This window comes from Apus apus, chromosome 3 (assembly GCF_020740795.1).
Source record: "Apus apus isolate bApuApu2 chromosome 3, bApuApu2.pri.cur, whole genome shotgun sequence".
In the NCBI taxonomy this organism is placed as follows: Eukaryota; Metazoa; Chordata; class Aves; order Apodiformes; family Apodidae; genus Apus; species Apus apus.
The window spans coordinates 89,577,419-89,596,327 of record NC_067284.1 but is presented as its reverse complement, the minus strand read 5'-3'; the positions used below and the strand labels follow the sequence as shown (position 1 = coordinate 89,596,327).

At 44.1% G+C, this 18,909-nt stretch overlaps 1 protein-coding gene across 2 annotated transcripts in view; it reads right to left on the bottom strand.

The window, feature by feature from the left end:
* FRMD1 (FERM domain containing 1) overlaps window positions 1-18,909 on the bottom strand; it is a 40,984-nt gene that overhangs the window by 1,983 nt on the left and 20,092 nt on the right. For both annotated transcript variants that reach the window (XM_051615502.1, XM_051615503.1), the window contains exons 4-13: window positions 14,145-14,224; window positions 12,000-12,076; window positions 10,168-10,354; window positions 7,477-7,632; window positions 5,366-5,431; window positions 5,093-5,161; window positions 4,724-4,898; window positions 2,709-3,044; window positions 2,442-2,570; window positions 1,656-1,735 (exon numbers count right to left, since the gene is read on the bottom strand). In XM_051615502.1, coding sequence (XP_051471462.1) covers window positions 1,656-1,735; window positions 2,442-2,570; window positions 2,709-3,044; window positions 4,724-4,898; window positions 5,093-5,161; window positions 5,366-5,431; window positions 7,477-7,632; window positions 10,168-10,354; window positions 12,000-12,076; window positions 14,145-14,224 — 1,355 coding nt within the window. The remainder of the gene's footprint in view (window positions 1-1,655; window positions 1,736-2,441; window positions 2,571-2,708; window positions 3,045-4,723; window positions 4,899-5,092; window positions 5,162-5,365; window positions 5,432-7,476; window positions 7,633-10,167; window positions 10,355-11,999; window positions 12,077-14,144; window positions 14,225-18,909) is intronic.

The following is an 18,909-nucleotide window of genomic DNA, read 5'->3' as shown; positions in this document are numbered from 1 at the left end:
ATGGGTTACGGTGTCCAAAATTCTCTAAGTGCAACATACAGTTTCATCTAGATAATATTGTTCAGTAATGAGGAAAATGGGAGTGACAAACCAGCAGTGATTCCCAGAGGCAGCATCTTGCTACACAAGCTGAAGTGACTCAGCCTCTGTAGAGGAATTACTGATAATTTCCAACTTCCACACCTGTTTTTTCTTGCTCTGTCTCCTCATAATCAGCTTTAAATGCTAATATTAAGGCTGATTTCAGGAATACCATTTTTAAACCAAGACACTTCTTTTGGCAACACAGAAAACTTCCTCCCAAGTTCACTGTGCTCACCTCCATAGCATGGGAATTAAAAAAACTACCCTGAGGAAACCCTGCACTGTCTCAGCTGCACTCCCAGAAGCAGGCAGATGCTGTATGGTCTGGTCAATGCTAAGTCCTGCTGCATTTAGTTCGATGGCCTTGTGAGGTAGGTTTGTTGTTTTTTTTAAAGATGCACCAAGTATTTGATGCACAGAAGTGGCAGCAGGTTTTAGCAATTGCTTAGATAGTCCTGTGTTGATTAGAAACATTTTTATAACAGATGCCTCCCAATCAATTAATAGCATAAGCATGTGTTGGTAAAAGCTTTAATGTTAAAAACATTACTTGAAGCAAGATGCCCACTTCCTGTCTTGCACTCTTAAGTAATTCCACTCAAATACAGGAGTAACTTCATTATGATTTGTACTGTACAGTCTTCAGCTTTGGAAAAATATAACAAATTTAAATCTCCTATAGCACTTTATGACTATTTTTCTGGTAAGTGAAAATTTCTTATGACTTTTGACTAGGTCCAGGAAAAAGCATGAAAAGAGAAAAAACAGTCCTAAGAAGTAACTGAATCCTTGTTCAGAAAAGTTCAGGGAGTAAAGGGGAAGGCAATGAACAGATTTTTAAAATTATTTTAGCAGATAAGGCTAATTTGGATTCAGAAAGAGAAGAAATGGTGGAGATGTGTGGGTTTTTTTTTTTAAAAAAAACCCCACACAACATTTCTACTCCAGTGGGTACAGCTATACTTTTAAAAGAAATATTGTTTTGCCTTAAAAAGACATTTTAATAAGCTTCTTCCAAGAACAACTTACGATATGACATATTTTACCATATATAGTTGCCTTTTCTCAAGGGTTTGATGAAAGGAAAATGTTGACGACAAAGACTTCAGCACACATGTAGTATAATCACACAAAATGATAGTGATTAAGAGCCTGAGCATCTGGTTTTGCTCTGATTTGAGCTCCTTCTGGCTTAAGGAGCAGAAAGATTATCAAGTTTGCAACCCACATCCAAACTGCATAGACAGTCTTGGCTCTACGTTGCACTGAATATTTGGAAATGGTTTATTTTCCTTTTCCCATCTGGAAGCCTAAGGCAGATGATAGCTGGCTTGCAAGATTTCCCTGCTAATCGCTCCAAACCTCTCTATACTATTCTGGACCCAAGCACTGCTCTCATCCTATTCGTGACAGCAGTACCTGGGCAACAGCTACAGCTGGTTTTTGTTACACCGTTTAAAATCAGTCAAAATCAGACCAGTCAAGTTCACCTGATTTACAGCTGTCTCCATTATGCTAGACCTTAGTTCAGTGCCCACTCACAGACTCTCCTGCCGAGCCCCCCCTCTTACCTGGTGAAGGGATTCCACACTTTGGCCTCTCATTTTTATTAGCGTGACCTGCACCACAGACAGCGATTCCTGATTTATAGCTGCAAAGGAGAAAATGGAAGTGAGAAGCATCGTATGTTTGAGCTTTTGTGGGCTGTGGAAAAGGGCAGTGGTTCTCACAGGCCTCATTCAAGCAGTGCTATCCTATATATAAATATACATCAGTAAGTACCCTCAATGCTTTGTGAGTTTTGCTCACAAGTATTCCTTTCTGCCCGAAGGGTCAAAGTTTAAAAACTCAAGAAAACAGCTTCTCACCAACTTGTCCCATGTTCACCTGTCTTGCTTTGCTGTAAAGTCTGTAAGAGGCAAGAGAGCTCCTGTGTGACCCCACTGTCTTGCATTCCCTGTATCGCAAGCTACAAAACTTTACCTCTTAATTCCTGCAACTAGCCCATGAACCTGTAGTTGAACCCCTTGGCTGTTTGGTGGTATACAAGATTTTAAAGCAAATTCCATCACTACAAAAGGTTTACCTCAGTTATCTTTTCGTTATTAACTGAATATAAACTTTGCCAATTTTGAGAAGGGAGACCCTGAGAATCACAGAGGAGAGCAGCACTGTACAATATAGGCTGCTTGCCTTGGACCTCTAGATGAGCTGACTTTAAATGCTGTTGCAGTAGTGCAGTACAAGTACCACGGGCAGTTGTTTGTAAGAAGATAAAACTTTGTTAGACCCTTCAGATTATGCCTGTTGCTAGAGCCTAAATAAAAGCATTGAGCAGTAGCAGAAAGCCATCTCACCTTGGCAGCTAGCAGCATCTAGAGGAAGAGATTCAACAGATTCTCCCACAGTGGCCTCCTCTAACTGTTCTCCCTCTAAAGGCTCATCTACAGGCACCTCCTCTGGCTCATCTACTGCCAGCTCAAGCTCTAGGAGGAAGAGAGTGGCAGAAGGGTTAGCATTACACTTCTGCTCCAAGTTGCTTCACGTTCTCTTACTCCCCATTATTCCTGCAGGGGAAGACAAGAGTGTGCTTAGAAACTGCTCCTCATCTCCAAATTCTTTACCATCATCCTGAGAGTCGTCTTCAGCCCGCCCTTTGCTGCCGCTGTCAATGCCAGAGCTACCGTAGCTGATGGTTGAGCTGCAGGATTTCTCTTTCCGATGCACCCGGTCAATGCTGAAGGGCTCATCCACTGACATCTCCACTGACACCCGGTGCCTGGAGTCGGCCTCGATGCCCGACGTGTGCGAGCTGCCGTGACTCCCCGTGGACTGGCGCGAGAGGCGGTTATCCCGCCGGCTGCCCCCGCTGCTCCCGCTGCTGTGCGAGTTCTTGTCGCACGGGTCCAGGTCCATCTCCAGGGTGTCGCTGATATAGGACTCCCGGTAGCGCTTCTTCTCTGAGGAAGGAAGATGGGAGAAACCAGTGGGAACTTTAAGCAAGACCAAAGGAAGGGTAGCAAAAATAATCAGTAAGCTCTGGGACTGCCACAGTCCAACAACTAAGAAACAACTGCTGCAGTTACTGAACAAATACAGGACAGTTTTTTTATTTTGTTTGCTGACAGTTACTGGGATGCACAGCTGGTTGTAAAACAATCAGTCATACTTGCAGTAAATCCAGCATCTCCAGTATTAGAACATGCAGGAAAAGGCAGTTATGATACAGAAAACAGTAGCTCCAGAATGAAGATTTTTTTTTAAAAAAAGCAATTACTTTGCTAACCTAAGTGCTCAGTTGTTAAAAAAAAAGTGTATTGATTGTTTCTTGAAACAGTCACCAATGTGTGGAGACAGTTAAGAACAGGCAGGCATTTATTAATGATTTATTATTTCTCCAATGGCTTTTATCTGTTATCTAAAGAAAGGTGTGCTGATGATGGTCAAGAAATCCATGACACTAGGAGACACAAAACAAGCCTTTTGCCCACATGCAATTGCTTAGCAAGCCTTTCTACAAGTAAACTGACACATGCCAATGCAAGACCAGCTCTATAACCCCACTGGAGGGAAAGGCAGAAATAACCAAGCTAGATGAGACTGAGGACTGCTTTGCCCTGTACACCCATTCCTCACAACCGGTGATCAACACTTCAGAGATGGATGTACGCTCCTTAGAGTTAGTTGAGATGAGCAATAACCAGAAACAAATTTCTTCCCAACTTCTCCCTGGAAGGAGTCAGCCTGTGTCCTTAGACAAGAGGGCCAGCTGCTGCTGGCTGAATTCTACTGACCTTGAAGGTAAAAATATGACACTTACAAACCCCAGAGATGACAGAGAAAGTGCAAATGGAGAATGCAGGGAACAGCAGTCAGAGAAGCAGCAGGGGAAGAGAAAAAAAACAGCATATAGGAGAAGGCTGGAGGAAAGAAGACACAGTCCTCTGAAGGAAGACCTATGCAACGTATTAAAAACAGCCACTGGGGCTGGGAAGTTGTAGGAGACCCAGTTTGCAGAGCTAGAAAACAGAAGGGGGCATGATGAGACGTGATTAAATGGCTAAAATTTGCCTGGAAGCATAACAGGGACTGTCAAGAGAGGGGAACCCATCAGAAAAGATAAGTTCTTGGGGTCCTGATCTGCTCTCAAGCTGTTTCTAGCACCTCCAACTCCTAGCTCTTAACTGTTGATCAGTATAGATTAAATTATGTTTAGTGTTTAGGAAAGGACACTAAAAAATTAAGACACTGGCTCACAATTTGTACTGCTGCTTGAACACAAGAAGATCTTAACCCCATGAAAAGCTTTTAAGTAAAAATTACTTCCACTGAGAAGCACATGTCAAATGTGCTTAAACTGGGAGCACAGAGAGTGAGGATCTCCTCTTAGCTAAAAGGAGATACTCCCCTTCTACTGCTCTCACACACAGGATTTCTGATCACAGTCTAGCAATGTGGGAGCCATAATTCCCAGTAGCGGACTTGAAACATATCTAACACCTCTGTTTCTCCCACTGGCTTCCAGATTAGGCAGAAACATCATTAATTAGATAGAAAGCAGACACTGTGAAGCAACAGCAGAGCCTTAACACGCTGTACTCTTCCCCATATCAAAGTCACCTGCCCTTCCATCACACACCTTCAGCCTCCTCCAGTTTTTGGATTTGCTTCAACACCGGCTGGATATTCAGAAAGAGCCGGTGGCTGTTGCTGAGGAGCTGCAGTAAGTGCCTCGACCTGAAGGGGCAACCCGTGTAGTAAACCAGTTTCCGTGCAGAAGGCAAACCATCTGGCTGGATCTCGAATTTCTTCCCCTGCGTAAAGAGGAGAGATGCCACTGAAATGAGCAAGAGCATGTTCTCAGCCGTGCAGCTACTAGAAATAGCTGCGGTCTTGTGTGTATGAGTGACAGGACTTGACATGGCAGCACGGGCAGGCTGACAGCTTTGCCAAGCCCCATGTTGGCAGCTCACTGCCAGATGGGCTCCGTCCATTCTGTCGTACTCACCATAAAAGCCAGCTTCCCAATGTGTGACCAGGGAAAGTCGTAGAGGAGCTGGCGAACATGATTCACCTCCTGCAACACATCAAACTTGGAGTGACACAGGGACTGGCAGGTACAGGGTGGAGTCAGCAATGTGCAAAGAATTTGCAAACAACCAAGAATTTGAGATATGTGGAGCCTGGAGCTCAAAGGGGAGGCAGAGGAGCTCTGGGGGGAGGACAGGGGAGCTGGGCAGAGTTAATGCTACACCAGAAGGCTTTCACGGCAGTCTGTTACCTGATAGATGTGCATTCCTCTCAGGGTCAGGCCCAGGATAACTGTCGGGCGATCCTCCTTCTTATCCTAAAAGAACAGAAGAGCCAGGAGTCAAAGGTTAATCTACAAAGACCACGCTCTTGTTCTGGCACCTACTGCACAAGAGGTAGCAGGTCTACTCATCAGGCAGATGCCATCAGCTCATTTGGTTTTATTGTGTTTGTAAAGTGCACCTTGCCTTGTTGACCCCTGAAATATCTATACCCCAAATCCCCTCTTACTGTGAGTCTCAAGCATTTCACTAGCAAACACCCTAGCTGCCCCGGACAGGGAATCCTCTAGCTTTAATGATTTGAGGGTATGGACAATTGCTGCTCTCAAGGGTATCTTGAAACCTCTCATACTGCCCATGTGCTGCCTCTGCTGTCCCCATGAACATGCACCACTCTCAGTCTCCAGATGACAGCCAGAAACAGAAGGCACCCCTCTCCCCATCTCCTTGCCATGGCACTCCTTCATGACAAAAAAAATTTCATTAACTAGTTTTTTCAGTCTCTCCTGGCATGGCAGAGTTAGGGAGGGGAACACATACTATTCTCACCAGGAGAAGCAGAGGGAAGAAAATTTTGGGGTAAAAATTTGTGGACTCACAGAGCTCAAACTTTGCATCAAACCTTTCTCTCCTCATGTGTCTTGTCCAGAAGCAAGCCTTATGTCATCACATTACCTCACCCTTTGTCCCTGATACCATCCATGTCTCCAGTTTCAAGTCACTAAGAAACGCTTTCGGCCTCCTAAGGGCAAAAAGCTTTGTAAATCAGTATTGGTCTTAAGGAGAGATACAAGGCTTAGTGCTATGTTTTATTTTTGAGTTCCCAACCTCAGTAGCAGCCATGAGGAGGGTGTGAGACAAAAGTGACAGCTTTTGAAATCTCAGGGCAGCCAGTACACTGACACCTTCTCCTGGCACCCCTGTGTGCTCGATTGAGAGCTTTATGACCCAGGTGTCACCTAGGAGGAGGACATCTCATCACAAGATGAGATAACTATGCCACACAGCAGGAAGAGCACACTGTGGATCAAACAACACATGAAGAGGTTAGCAATGCATAAAACGTAAGTTCAAGTGGGATAGGAATTCTGATACTAAGTGCAATCAATTTCACAGCTCTGGTGCTTTCAGATATAAATCATATCGTGTCCTGCCAGATGGATTTCTTACGACATTCAGGTGTAACCAACCCTCTTGTGACTGCATCATTAACAGCATTAGAATCAAAACAGAGAGGACAGGGGAGAGGAACTGAAACTAAGCCTAGACTACAGACCAAACTGGAACTTATTTCCTCCACAATATGCATGTTTCTCCAGCAACTAGAGCTGCTAGATCTGGTCAAAGGACACAAATACCTCTCAGACATAATTCCCACTGAGCACAACCAAGAAGTTTACTTATGAGTCTGAGAAAATGGAGTAGCTAACTTGGAAAAAAGGTCTAAGCCATTCCTAATTGCATGAGCAGGTTTCACTTACCTAAGTGGAAACAAAAACTTCTCTTCAGTCCTATCTCTAGACTTAAATTCTCTCAGTATGTGAAAATGAAGCACATTCTATTTAAGCAGGCTTGGGTAAGGAGTCTAAGACGTGGTGACAAGCAATAATCCAGGAATCCAAAACCTGTCATACAGCTGAAAAAAGCACCAACCACTGACAGAGAGGATGGGGGTAAGAAAGTCAGGATGACTCAGTGTCACCTTAAGTTATTACATGGCATTTGTGTGAAAGCTGGCTGACCTCTTATCACCATTTCAATGGACTGCAACAATAAAAAAAAAAAAAGCGCTTCTCAGTAACTTCCTTAGTGCAAGTCTACTGGCAGGCAAGGACAAAAATTCAGTTTTGCCATTCCTGTGGCCAGTTTCTTGGCTGAAGAACAAAACTTGATTCCAGCTGTATCTGTATATTGGCAACATTTGTTTGTGGGGACAGGACTCCTGGGCTGAACATTTTAGGCTGATTTGACCTCACTGAATCAGAGGCAACTGTCCCTCAACTAAACAGAAAGTGAAAAACGCAGTGGTGCAACCAATTAACAATGAGAGGCATTCAAAATAAGAAGCTCTTGGTTTAACCTTCTGCAGCCTGTAGAAGTGGACGGGCACATCTTCCAGCAGGCAGGACTCCTTAATGAACTTCAGCACCGCTTCCTTAGCACTCAGCCCTTGCTGTTCTCGGTGCATCTCTGGAGCATGTTTCAAGATGTAGTCGCTCCCCCTCTTCGCAATTATCTAAACCACAAGGAAAACAAACAGGTCAGCAACTCTTCCACGATCCCCATGGGAGGCAGCTGTGCTCAACAGCAAAGGAGATACTGGAGGTGGAGAAAGTTCATATGGTCTCACGAGATGTTAGTCCACATTCACCTTTGTCTCCCTGGAGGCTAAGCATTGAAAGCAGCTCAGATGATACTGATGTCTTCAAACAGATCATAAATGGCAAAATCATAACAGATCAAGACTAAACAGTTCGCATCAGCTCTTTTCATTTTTACGTACTGGAATTAGTTTTCCTAACTCTTGGCACCCATAAATGCTTATAGGCAGATAACAAATACTGCTCAGCATGCCAACGCAATCAACAGCAACTGTCTCCAAACCCTACAGAAATGCTAGGTGGTCCTTTGAAGACCAGAAACTACACATTAGGCTGATTTAGCATTTCCATACTCAAAGGGGCGGATAACACTATCTCAAGGTATTTTTTTATCTGTCAGGAGTGGTTGGCAGGCACGTGGCTTTGCTAAGCAGTACAGAAACCTGCACAGGCCTTTTTCTCTGGCCTGCGAGTGCCCAGTTCCCATGCTTGGCCATGTGCCCTCTCTGTACAAGGCTACAGGGCAGCCCAGCCCTCTCTCCTGGTAGACTGGTCCCTTCCAGGCTGTGGGTAGCGATGACAAATAGGACAGTTGTTGGCTGAATTCAAGTCACGAAATCCCCCACTGCTAAGGGCACTTAAAAGTAGATCCCTTCAGGTACCGGAGAACATCCAGCCAGGAACAACCTGCCCTGGCTCAAAACACAGATCCCATCACCACCCAGTTCCCACTTCTTTTTAAATTAAGCCCCTAATTTAATCTGTTCAGTAACATCTCTGCCCTCCTCTGCATGCCTTGCCAGATTAGTTGCCCTCCCACGAGGAAGGCTGGGCTCAGTGGAGGACAACATTGATGCCATCAACTGTGCAATGTCAGCAGAAAGAGACACACCAGCTCCACAGTTCAAAGCTGGTTGATCACCCCGGGGCAGCACTGCCTCTCCTTACTAGCAGAAGCCTGGGGTGGCCCTTGGCCAGATGATCTCAAGCACGTGTTGGAGGAAGAGATCGCGTTGGAGGAGGAGATCGCTCAGTATCTCCCACAGAAGCCCAGGGGCAGGGAGAGAAGCGTCTCCACGCCTGCCAAATGTTGCTCTTTGTAATGATGTAATAAATCACCCACATACTTGCTTGGGGTTGTGGCTTAGTGCAGGTGAGCCAGGGTTTGCCTTGGCTTTTGCAGTGTTTGCCCGATGAGCAATAGTCTGTGATAAGACTTTAAACTGCCCCAGAAACAGCAAGTCTGAGACCTACTTTGTCCAGCCCTTTGTTAGCTACCTCCTGCCAGGCGCCCATAGCAGGGAACAGCATGAGATGGAGGTTCATTGTCTGGAAGAAAGGCACATTTCTGCACAGCAAGGCAGGCAGGCTGGAACTTGCATGTAAAGGAGGCTCTACGAGCCTTGCCTTCCTGATGCAAGCCCTGTCACTGCTCTGAATCTTCTCCCCACTGGCAGGGCCAGTGCCACCTTTCAAGGGAAAGGAAACTCATCTGGGGACAAGCAGCCAACTACCAGAGACATCTAGGTTTTTCAACAGCTGTCCCAAGGCACAAGCTGGCCTAAAATCCCCAGTCACAGTAGAGAAGGGGGCTCCAGAACTAAATCAGGTTGCAGAGGAGGGTCTGTCCAGGTCCTGCTCCAGCAAACATCATCAAACAGTGATGTGTCTGTAGGAGAGCTAGGTTCCCCTTCTATATTTTTGGATACTAAAGTGTTTATCAACAGTTTTCTTGACATTTCACCTAAGGGGAGAATTCTCTACGGGTAACCAGCTCTGACAGAGCCTTATCTAAACCCCCTTCATTCGATACCTAAACTGACTCTTGAGTTTCTAAGATGTTTGTAAGTCCTGAAGGGCACAAGCCTATGTGCACATGCTTATAAACAAACATACAAACCCATTTCCAGGCCCTTCACTTTTCTCCTTCTGCAGCTGAGCCGGAGATTAATGACAAAACAAGCACCAGAAGCACGGCACAGAAGTACTACCCCTTAGCGTTTGGGTCTATCCCTCCCAGAGGTAAGCATTACAGAGACAGGAACAAAGGGCAACGGACTTGGCTTCACAGCCCTGAGGTTTTCTGTAGAGCTTAGGTTGTGTAGATCTTGCTGATGTACCACTGCAAACACACACCCCTTTAAGCCATAGAAGAATTAAACAGATAGCTACACTGTCAAGAGTTATTAATTTGACACCAACACATACCCTCAACCAAGGAAGGGTACATACCACGCAACCTCACTCATGAATGAGCCCAGGAGGAATGGGTACCTACATTCAGTGGAAACAGAGGACATATTTCCTGAAGGAAATTCTGGGTGATGCTCTACCACTCTGCCTGATCATTGCAGTGGGAGTTGGGAAAGTTGTGTGGCTACAGTTAGGTACCTTTACATAGCTCCTGTTCTGTGCACTGTCTGTTGACAGAAAAATCCCCCAGAACTTACCCATTGTGGGAAATAAGCCTGAGGTTCAAAATATTTGCCAGAATGGACCTTCTCTCTGTAGTTGCCCAAGTCTGCCTGTAAGCTGTAGGCAGCCAGCAAGAAGTAGATTTCTTCTTTGTGGTTGCACCGAGACATAAGTACTTGCTCTTTGAGATGGCAGTAGTAGAGTTGCCGTGCCACCTTATCACTGCAAGACACAAAGGCAAATTTACTTGAAGAAGAAAAGAAAGTTCAGGTTCAGGTAAGACCCCTCAAAACATTTTCTTTCTGAGAGGAGGGTTTAAACTTTGACATCCTCGATGTGTGCCAATGCCACCCTGATACAGTTTACGCATGTGTAGGGAGCTCCAAGCCAAGATCAAGATCTTCTCCCACCCAGTGTTGTACAAACATGGGAAATGGTAGCTTCTATCTTGAGAAGCATGATATCTAAGAAGTTAGGGCAGAAGGCAGATGAAAGAAAAATCATGTCACACCTGTTTTGGAGACTGACTACATCAAGCACTTCTGTTTCTCTGTAAAGCCTGTAGCAGTCAGGAGAGTCAACTCTCTTGAATCCCAGTCCTGTTTCTTGCACACCTGTCCTCCCTTCCCCTCTAAACCTGGCACTGCTTTTCCATTTCACCTTGCCTTAGGCTCAAGGTACTTTTCAACAGCTAATTCCCTGTATGGTAGATCAAAAGACACAGGAGCCTTGGGCTTGTTTTTGTCTTCTTCCTCAAGCTGCTTAACAGGGATAGTCTGATAAGGTGTAACTATCACATAGCACTGATAACCCACACACCCCCCTGCTGAAGAGCTCATGGGAAGCAGGCTGCTGATGTGTACATAATAGATGAGGTGCTGGACTGCTTGTAAAAGTGTGCGTGTGTGTGTGTGTGTACAGTTTGCAGGGGCTGTGTAGCTACCTCTGCATGGCTCCACAAACCTCTCCTCTCACAACTAGAGTAAGAGAAAGTTTCTTGTGATGCTAAAGGATAGGTGTGTTGGGGTGGTAGAATGATATGCAATCTTTCTTTGTACCTAAAAGCAGAACTAAATAAAGAACACTGAACAGCCAAACAGACTCCAGAAGAAAGAATTTTCTGTATCCAAAATGAAAGACTATGGCAAGAGAAAAACAAAAAAACCACCAAGCTTTGTTCAAGATGAGAACAAATGCCAACAATTTGGTAAAGATTTTAATCCACCCAAATGATCCCAGCTCTTGGCTTGCCCTGGGGTCACAGCCACGCCAGAAGTACTGATGCAAATTAACTCTGTCAGTTGTTCATTTTTAACTACCTCACCCTTTGTTCTGTACTGTGGGTGAGGGTGGTGGTGTGTTGAGTGCAGCCCATATTCCATGTGAATGGACTAGAAATGCAAAACTCTCTAACTTCTGAAGTAATTTCTTTTGTCCATTTACAAAAGTCTATTTCCAGGAGTAGACTGCACAGAGGACTGCTCAGATACAAAAAGCAGATCCAAAATTATTTGCACGGGCTCTGGAGTATAAATAGCTGTTTTTGGTATATTCATCTGATGCTTTACATGCAACCAAAGACACAAGAAGCAAGAGAGTGTTAAATGTATTTTGATACTGCTTTGTAAACACAGATGGAAAAGCAGCCACAATTTTCCTAGGAATAAGGAGTATGATTCAGGAGGAAAACATTCATGGCTAGATGAGGAAGTCTGTGAAGGTACTTTAAAAAAAATCAAGTGGATTTTTAAAGCTTATTTCTGTGAGCTCACAGAGATGAGCTTAACAAAGAAACATTACTTTTCTTCCCTTTTAAAAACACAGTGAATAATTTAAAATACAGTAACTGCCACAGAAGGGAACTTACCTTATTACTCTTCCATTTTCTACATAGTATTGTACTCTAAAGAATGCAACAAAAGGAGGGCTGAATTTCTCTGTTCCCTAGAGCAGAGACAGAAGACATGTTAAATAACGTTCAGCAAAATTCCTGTTAGCCATCTGGTAACATTCTCTTCCTCCAAGCTCACTCCCCATACTGCTTTTCATTTTCTACTCTTAGCTCCTGGCAAGTTCTGGAGAGGATCTGACTGTCTTGGAGGCTCACAACAATAAGGCATCATAAAACATTTAAACAGGCTGAAAGGCAAAATATCCTAGGGAAAGCAGAAGACTTTGGAGGGGGAGGGCAAGGGGAATGAGCAGGTATAAGAGAGTCCCAGTACATCCTGGGGATGCCCAGCCTGGCCCAGAGTTACCTAGCTCAGCACCTGGCAGCACCACAGATGAGTTAGAGCTGAACGCAGCAAGTTTAAAGCAGCCTCCCTCAAAGCACCAGGCGAGGCAGGGCAGCATGCCAAGCTGGCACCACTGCAGCCCTTCCAGGGTACTCCCAGGAGTAACCAGCTATCTCTGCTGCATTCAGCATTTACTGCCCGGGGCTGAGGCACACCAGCCTGATGTTAACTCCTCACCTTTTGTTTGTCAGGGCTAATACTTAGTTATTCACACCTTCCTGCAGCCACAGACCAAGAGGAGACATTGATGTTTACTTCATGCTGAAGTTATTGGTTAGAAGAAAGCCAACAAGAGCTCTGTTGTTCTTGTTTTAACTACAGCCTACCTTTCAGACTTCCAGGCTTGTTTAAACAAGAGAAAAACTTTAAAAAAAAACAAAAACAAAAAGAAGGGGGGGAAATAATATATTATCTTACTAGCTCATGCTCTCATCTTTCTTGCTTTGCCTCTCATTTCTTTAGTGTTCATATAAGTAACTTCACTCACATGGGCAAATCCTAGGCTTTGCTGGTCAGACCCATCTCACTGGGATGTACATGGCATGCCACGCACATCTGATGCAGACAACAATTTCTTGATCATCATGCAAATATTCACATTTGATTTCTGGAACTTGTTCATAGTCACCCTATTTTGTCAGCTGGACCTTCTGGTTTTCTGCCTGAAATGTCTTCATAGAAATTAAATCCCTGTCTGCTAACTCACTCCAATAGCCTAACTTGTCTCAGACTTCAGTACTACCAATGGCAACTCATTCATCCTTTTATGATTCACCTGACACCAGAGGTTCAACACTTATCCTGACTTCAAAAGTGTTGCAAGAATCCAGCCTTGAAGTGACCATAAAGCATACCCCACGCCCAAGGTGACCAGAAACACCTGTTCTAGGAAACCCTGACTGGCTGGACACACAACCCTCTCTGCATGACTGGCAGCTGTTTTTGAAGCAACCTTCACTTATCTGGGAGAAGCAGTAGGGGATAACAGAAATCCCTGAACTTCACTAGTCATGTGCAAAATTCTCTAAGCAGCAGAAACAGCAAGCGTGCCTACTCTGCAAAAGAAAACCCTTAAGGAAGGTGGAAAATGTCATAATGAGCTAATTAAGATATCTGAAAGTAATTGCATGCTACACTTTGTTCTAGACTGTGGCTCCTCTAATAATGACACACACAAACAGGCATTATCATGTCTCAATGACCAGCACTAACCAATTACATAGGCTTGTCTTGATTTCAGGAAGCTTCTCCCTCCCTTGGCAGGGTGGCTAGCTTTAAAGAACTAAGACTCTAACAAAATATCCTTCCTCCTGCTTCACTGTCCTTTCACATGTACTCTGGAAGAGTCACTTCCAGCACTCTCCAGGTTTAAGTCACATAAGGTCATTTTAGGCTGTTCTGCTTAAGGATAACCATGAGGCCTCCAGACTCTCTACAGGCTTGACTAAGTTCAAAAGGAAGCCTGACCAACTGACCTTCTCCAGCTCAATAGCAACCATGTGGCTACTACTGCTCAGGTAAAATTCTGTAAGGGACTGGTTTAGCTCTTTTAATTAGTTGTACAGCTGTGCACAAGTCATGGCATCTTGCTATTTAACAGTATTCTGCAGACCATCTTCAAGAAAAGCTTTATGGATCTTTGATTAGGATCTTTCATTTCACTGTGCAGTAGAATACCAAAGCAGTAGCCTCCAAAAATTAACCATCTGTCTTACTTTGGTGGTCTCTTTCTTCCATTCCTTTGAAAAGTATTTGCTAAGCTTCTGCTCCAGGTCTATAAAAACATATTCGTTATCTGAAAAACAAGATGAAAACGTTCTTAATTATTAAGATTTAAATAATTAAAAATTCTTGCTCACTAAATACTTAGATGACTATACAAGTTGTTTCCAAGCAAAATACTTTAAAACAAAGCTGACCAGGGAATAAATAGCACAGGGAAAAGAGGGGGCACCAAGTGTCTTAATTACTTGTGCTGTCCCAGACACTGTGAAGGAAGGTAAGTAACACCTTGATTCAAGAGATGCTGTGATAAAGTTTACCAAACACCTTAGCCAGAAATGCACAATTCTTGCTTTATAAGCAAGAAGCCACTTACAGAAGGGAAATATCATCTTACCAAGGTAATTGTACCGTCAGTTTAGCAGATTTAGGGTTTTATTATTATTAAACAAGCAAGCCCTACCCAAACTTCCACTCTGCCATCAGGCAGCACGACGGTTCAACATGCCATAAGCAAGTTGACAGAGACAGGTATTTGACACGTTTCATCCTCTACATATTAATGGGATCCTCTGAAATGGTGAGAAGGAGGAGGACCAAACCCAGATGCCTTCCTCAGAAGGTCTGCCGTCTCCTGCTCACACCCAGCTTCTTTCATAGGGCAAAAAGACGAATGGAAAGGGAAACCTTACCTGCCTCAAAGAAACAGGACTTGCTCTCCACCCAGGAGGGAGTGAACAAGAGACAGCCCAAACAGTACATTGTTTTGAAAGAGCTTTCTGAAGCTTTCAAAGACAATGTTTTGTAACACTGCTTACCAATTATCAAAGCCAAACAACTCAGCCAGTGAAATATTTTTTCCCCCCCGAGTCTCCTCAAGTCTCTTTAATAAAATGAGCTGATGGGTGTTTCAGACTTCAGCAGCAATGCCAGCTGAGCACATTAACTTAATCAGTCCCTCTATTCTTTGGTCTTGCCCAGGAAAATGTTTTGACAGGTGACATAAGTGTCAAGTTGAAGAGCTTGTTGCTTAGATATAAAGGGAGCAGACAAAAAAAAGAAAAAAAAAAACAAACGAAGAAAAAGAAAAAGAACCTCTCACAAAATAACCTTCTGCTCCTGAAGAATGGCCTCGGCTTCCAAGCTTTGGCTTTTGCTTTCTGATGTGTAACACAAAAAAGAAGGGGAGAATAGAGGTGAAATTTTTCTAATGGAAATTTACAACCAAATGAGAATCTGCACTTGTGTCTGTACAGCAGATGAAGGACTGTCAGAGGCCAACCTTACAGCCAGTATTCAAGGGGACTCAGAGCTACCTTGCAGCCATCTTCCCAGAGTACTTCAGTTACTTACCGGGCAGACACAGCAAATACTTCCTTTACAAGCTTTTAAAAAACAAGTAAGCAAAACTACCTCTCATCGCCACCTCCTTCAGCTCCCATCTCAACCAAGAGAAACCATACTTGGTACTAGTCAGCATTGGTCTACACACCTCACTAACAGGAAGCCTTGTATAAAATACCGGTAACACTGGACAAATAAAAGAGAACAATCCCCCCCAAAAAAAATCCTTTTTCCACCTCTAAGGTCTTTCCTTCATTGTACTGACTGCAGCTGTAATTTTAATATAACACTCCTGTTTACCACATGGCTTGACACGTCACATACATATACAACAGCACTGTTGAAACTGCTGTACATAAATCCTGAGAATTTTAGTGGTGAAAATTTAAGTGCTGTAGCACACAAGGTGATACAGAAGTTGTTTTGCTATTCTTGACAAGGAGAGGAAGAGATTTTAGCATCACGGAGACTGCATCTTGTACCTGCTTCTTCACTTGTGCCTGCAAGATAGAGCGGCTGGGGGGCTGTGCTGGCCCCAGTCCTTGCTTCTTTAAGCCCATTAAGATCAGATAGTGCTGCCTGGAACAGGCTGATAGAAGTCTCAGTCATTTAGAGAGATGGGTTTGATCCATCTCCTGGACTTGTCTCTGTCCCTTATCAGCTTCTAAGATGATAAGCCTCTCTCTGTAAAGCTTTTCTAAAAGCAAATAAAAGCTCACTTTGGCAGGAATTCCACAGCTCTAGGGATAACAGAAGCATGGCATCCAGTCCCTCCCGGGTATTCAGCAGTCCCAGGGCAGGTTACTTGCTCAACCACGGGCTCCCCCAGCAGGACTGGGGCTGCTCTGGATGGCACAGGAGTGCTGGGTAAAAGCCTGTATCACTTCTGCCAGCACCATGGTATGTGTCCTGCCAGCACCATGGTATGTGTCCTGCCAGCTTGTACAGAGGGTAGGAACCTGCAGGGCTGTAACAAGCTGTAGGGTCAGTTTTCCCTTCTCACTCAGGAATGATCCTGTGCCCAGAGGTGTTTAGGGAAATATGTTAATTTCTCCTCAGCCACATAGGAAAGATGGCAACAGCAAGCACAGTGATACACCCTGAGCCATCCCATTGCACATGGATACTGGGACAGAAAAGGGAAAAGGATGACAGAGCAGTTCAACTGTAGTAAAGCTGTTTGTTACTCACAGCCCCTATTTATCTCTGTCGTGTTAATTAGGTTTGAGAGATAAGTCTGGAAGGGCCCAGATGCTAAGCCTGAGGACTCCAGCTCATTATTGTGCCTATTGAGAGGTGCACATAAACCTCAAGAGTAAACCAGGCTGCAGGAGGACACCCTGATGTCAGCTCTCTCTGAGGTCCCACTCCTCCCAAGCCCAGCATCCTCCTTGTCCTCCCTCCCATGCAAGAATGCAGCACTGCATTCCTGCCTTAATTAAGTTAATATTGCTGGAATGTCAGCCTGCAGTGTAAGCCTGCATCTACAAAAACAAAGAGATACTTCCCTCCCCAGCCTTATGTGGGTTGGGGCTTTTTTTCTTTAAACTGGATTAGTAGTGAAACTTAAGAGATCTTTTGCCAGGTACTAAAACTGTCTCTGGTTTGAAAACATCTCTAACACAGATGAGGACACCAAATTGCAGCACCTCAGAGCAGTGCTCTGACTCCATAGAAACATCTTTCCAGGCAAGAATGTGTCTGATCTGTGGATCAAAACAGGGCTAGATATTCAGCATGTACAAACTGTCATCGCTTCACTGGCCTCAGCTGAAGGACAACAACTGAAAGGTACTAAAGAAGCTGGCTTAGAAGCATGTGTGCCTGGAAATACGCACCTATGCATCTGCAGCTACTGACAGAGTGTTGATGAATCTCATCTCAGCACTGTCAGTGAGCTTATAAATATATCTTATCACCTTCTCTTAAAAGGTTCCCTCACATATGTGTGTATAGATAACAGACCTGGCACACACAACAGTTCACTGCACTGTGATCCCAATAAACAAATCTGGACAGCCAACTAGTTTGCAGTAATGCAGTTTTACACTTTTCTCCCAGTTTCAGCTTGTAAGAGCCCTCCAATGAAATGGAAAGTTTATGCTGTAAAAATCTCACTTCAAATAAGCAGTCACCATAAATGCAAACATTCAAGCACTCCTCCTCTGCAAAATTAGCTTAGCACATTTACATATTTAAGCAAGCATTGTTGCAAAAAAATAATGGGCCGGGTCTCCAGTCAGAAAAAAGTGACACAGTTCCACTGAGTGATACAGATTTACAATAGACATTATTTACACTGGGGGGAAAAAGGGAATAGAAAATTATAGCTGTAATACAAGGTCAAATCAGTTCTGAGTTATTGTTACTCTAAAAGCCATTATTTTGCATTAACCAGTGCCTCTCCATTTAGTTTCTCATGAAAGCTAAGTTCCCTGCAGAAAAGGTAAGTACCAGTGAACGCCAATAACCTGTTCTCTTCCTGTGCCCATTTTAAGCTACGAGCACTGAGAAATTCCAGAGCTAAGTCCTGTTGTACCAAGAGGGAGAGATCAGGCCCCACTGGCAGCCAGTAACGTCCCATTAACTCCTTTGGTTGAGTGAAGTATATATTAATATTATAATTACTTAGTCCAGAAGATTAGTATTAAAAAAAATATGAACTAGTGCAAAGCCAAACTTCCACACAAGAAGCATTTTCTGCTTTATAGAGATGAGAAAAAAAAAATATCTGTGGCTACAGCACTTAACTTCTCCCAGATACTACAAGAAGCCTTGTGGCAACACCATTATTTCCCTTGAGAGGCAACTGGAAAAGACTGGAACAGAACAGAGGGGTGCCAGGGCTAAGGGAGAGCTAAAGCTTAAAAAAAGCACTCAAAAATACCTCACAGCACATGCTGTAGGCTTCACAAAACCTTTTTAGTTTCCCTAAATACCAGAATGGATTTTTTTGTTTGTTTATTGAAGACAAGCCAACTACACACTCCTTTTGCACACAGAGCTCCCCAGGCTTCCAAGCTGGTAGCCTGGGAACATCTACCTGGCACCTCGTCCCACCACCTCTACATACCTTCTTGATGCTCCTTGTGTTACCTTTCAAGCTAACAGAAAGAAGCCTCATCCACCTCAGTACCCAGTTGATTAGCTTACTGAGGGGTCTAGAAGAACTTGGTTCAGGACAACCTGTGTTTTTAGCTTTAGCTGGGAAGTACATCTATCACAAGTGAAGAAGGGAAGAACCACAACACAAGCTGGGAGTAAAGCAAGAGAGGTCCTGGCTGAGGTTGCTTTACCAGTTATGGACAAAAAGTATATGGAGGGGACAATGAAAGGAGGCAATATGAAAAAGACTGAGGTTGTGTGGCTGTTAGGAACTGCTGAGGTCTGAAGACCAAGATAAAGGCTCAGTGA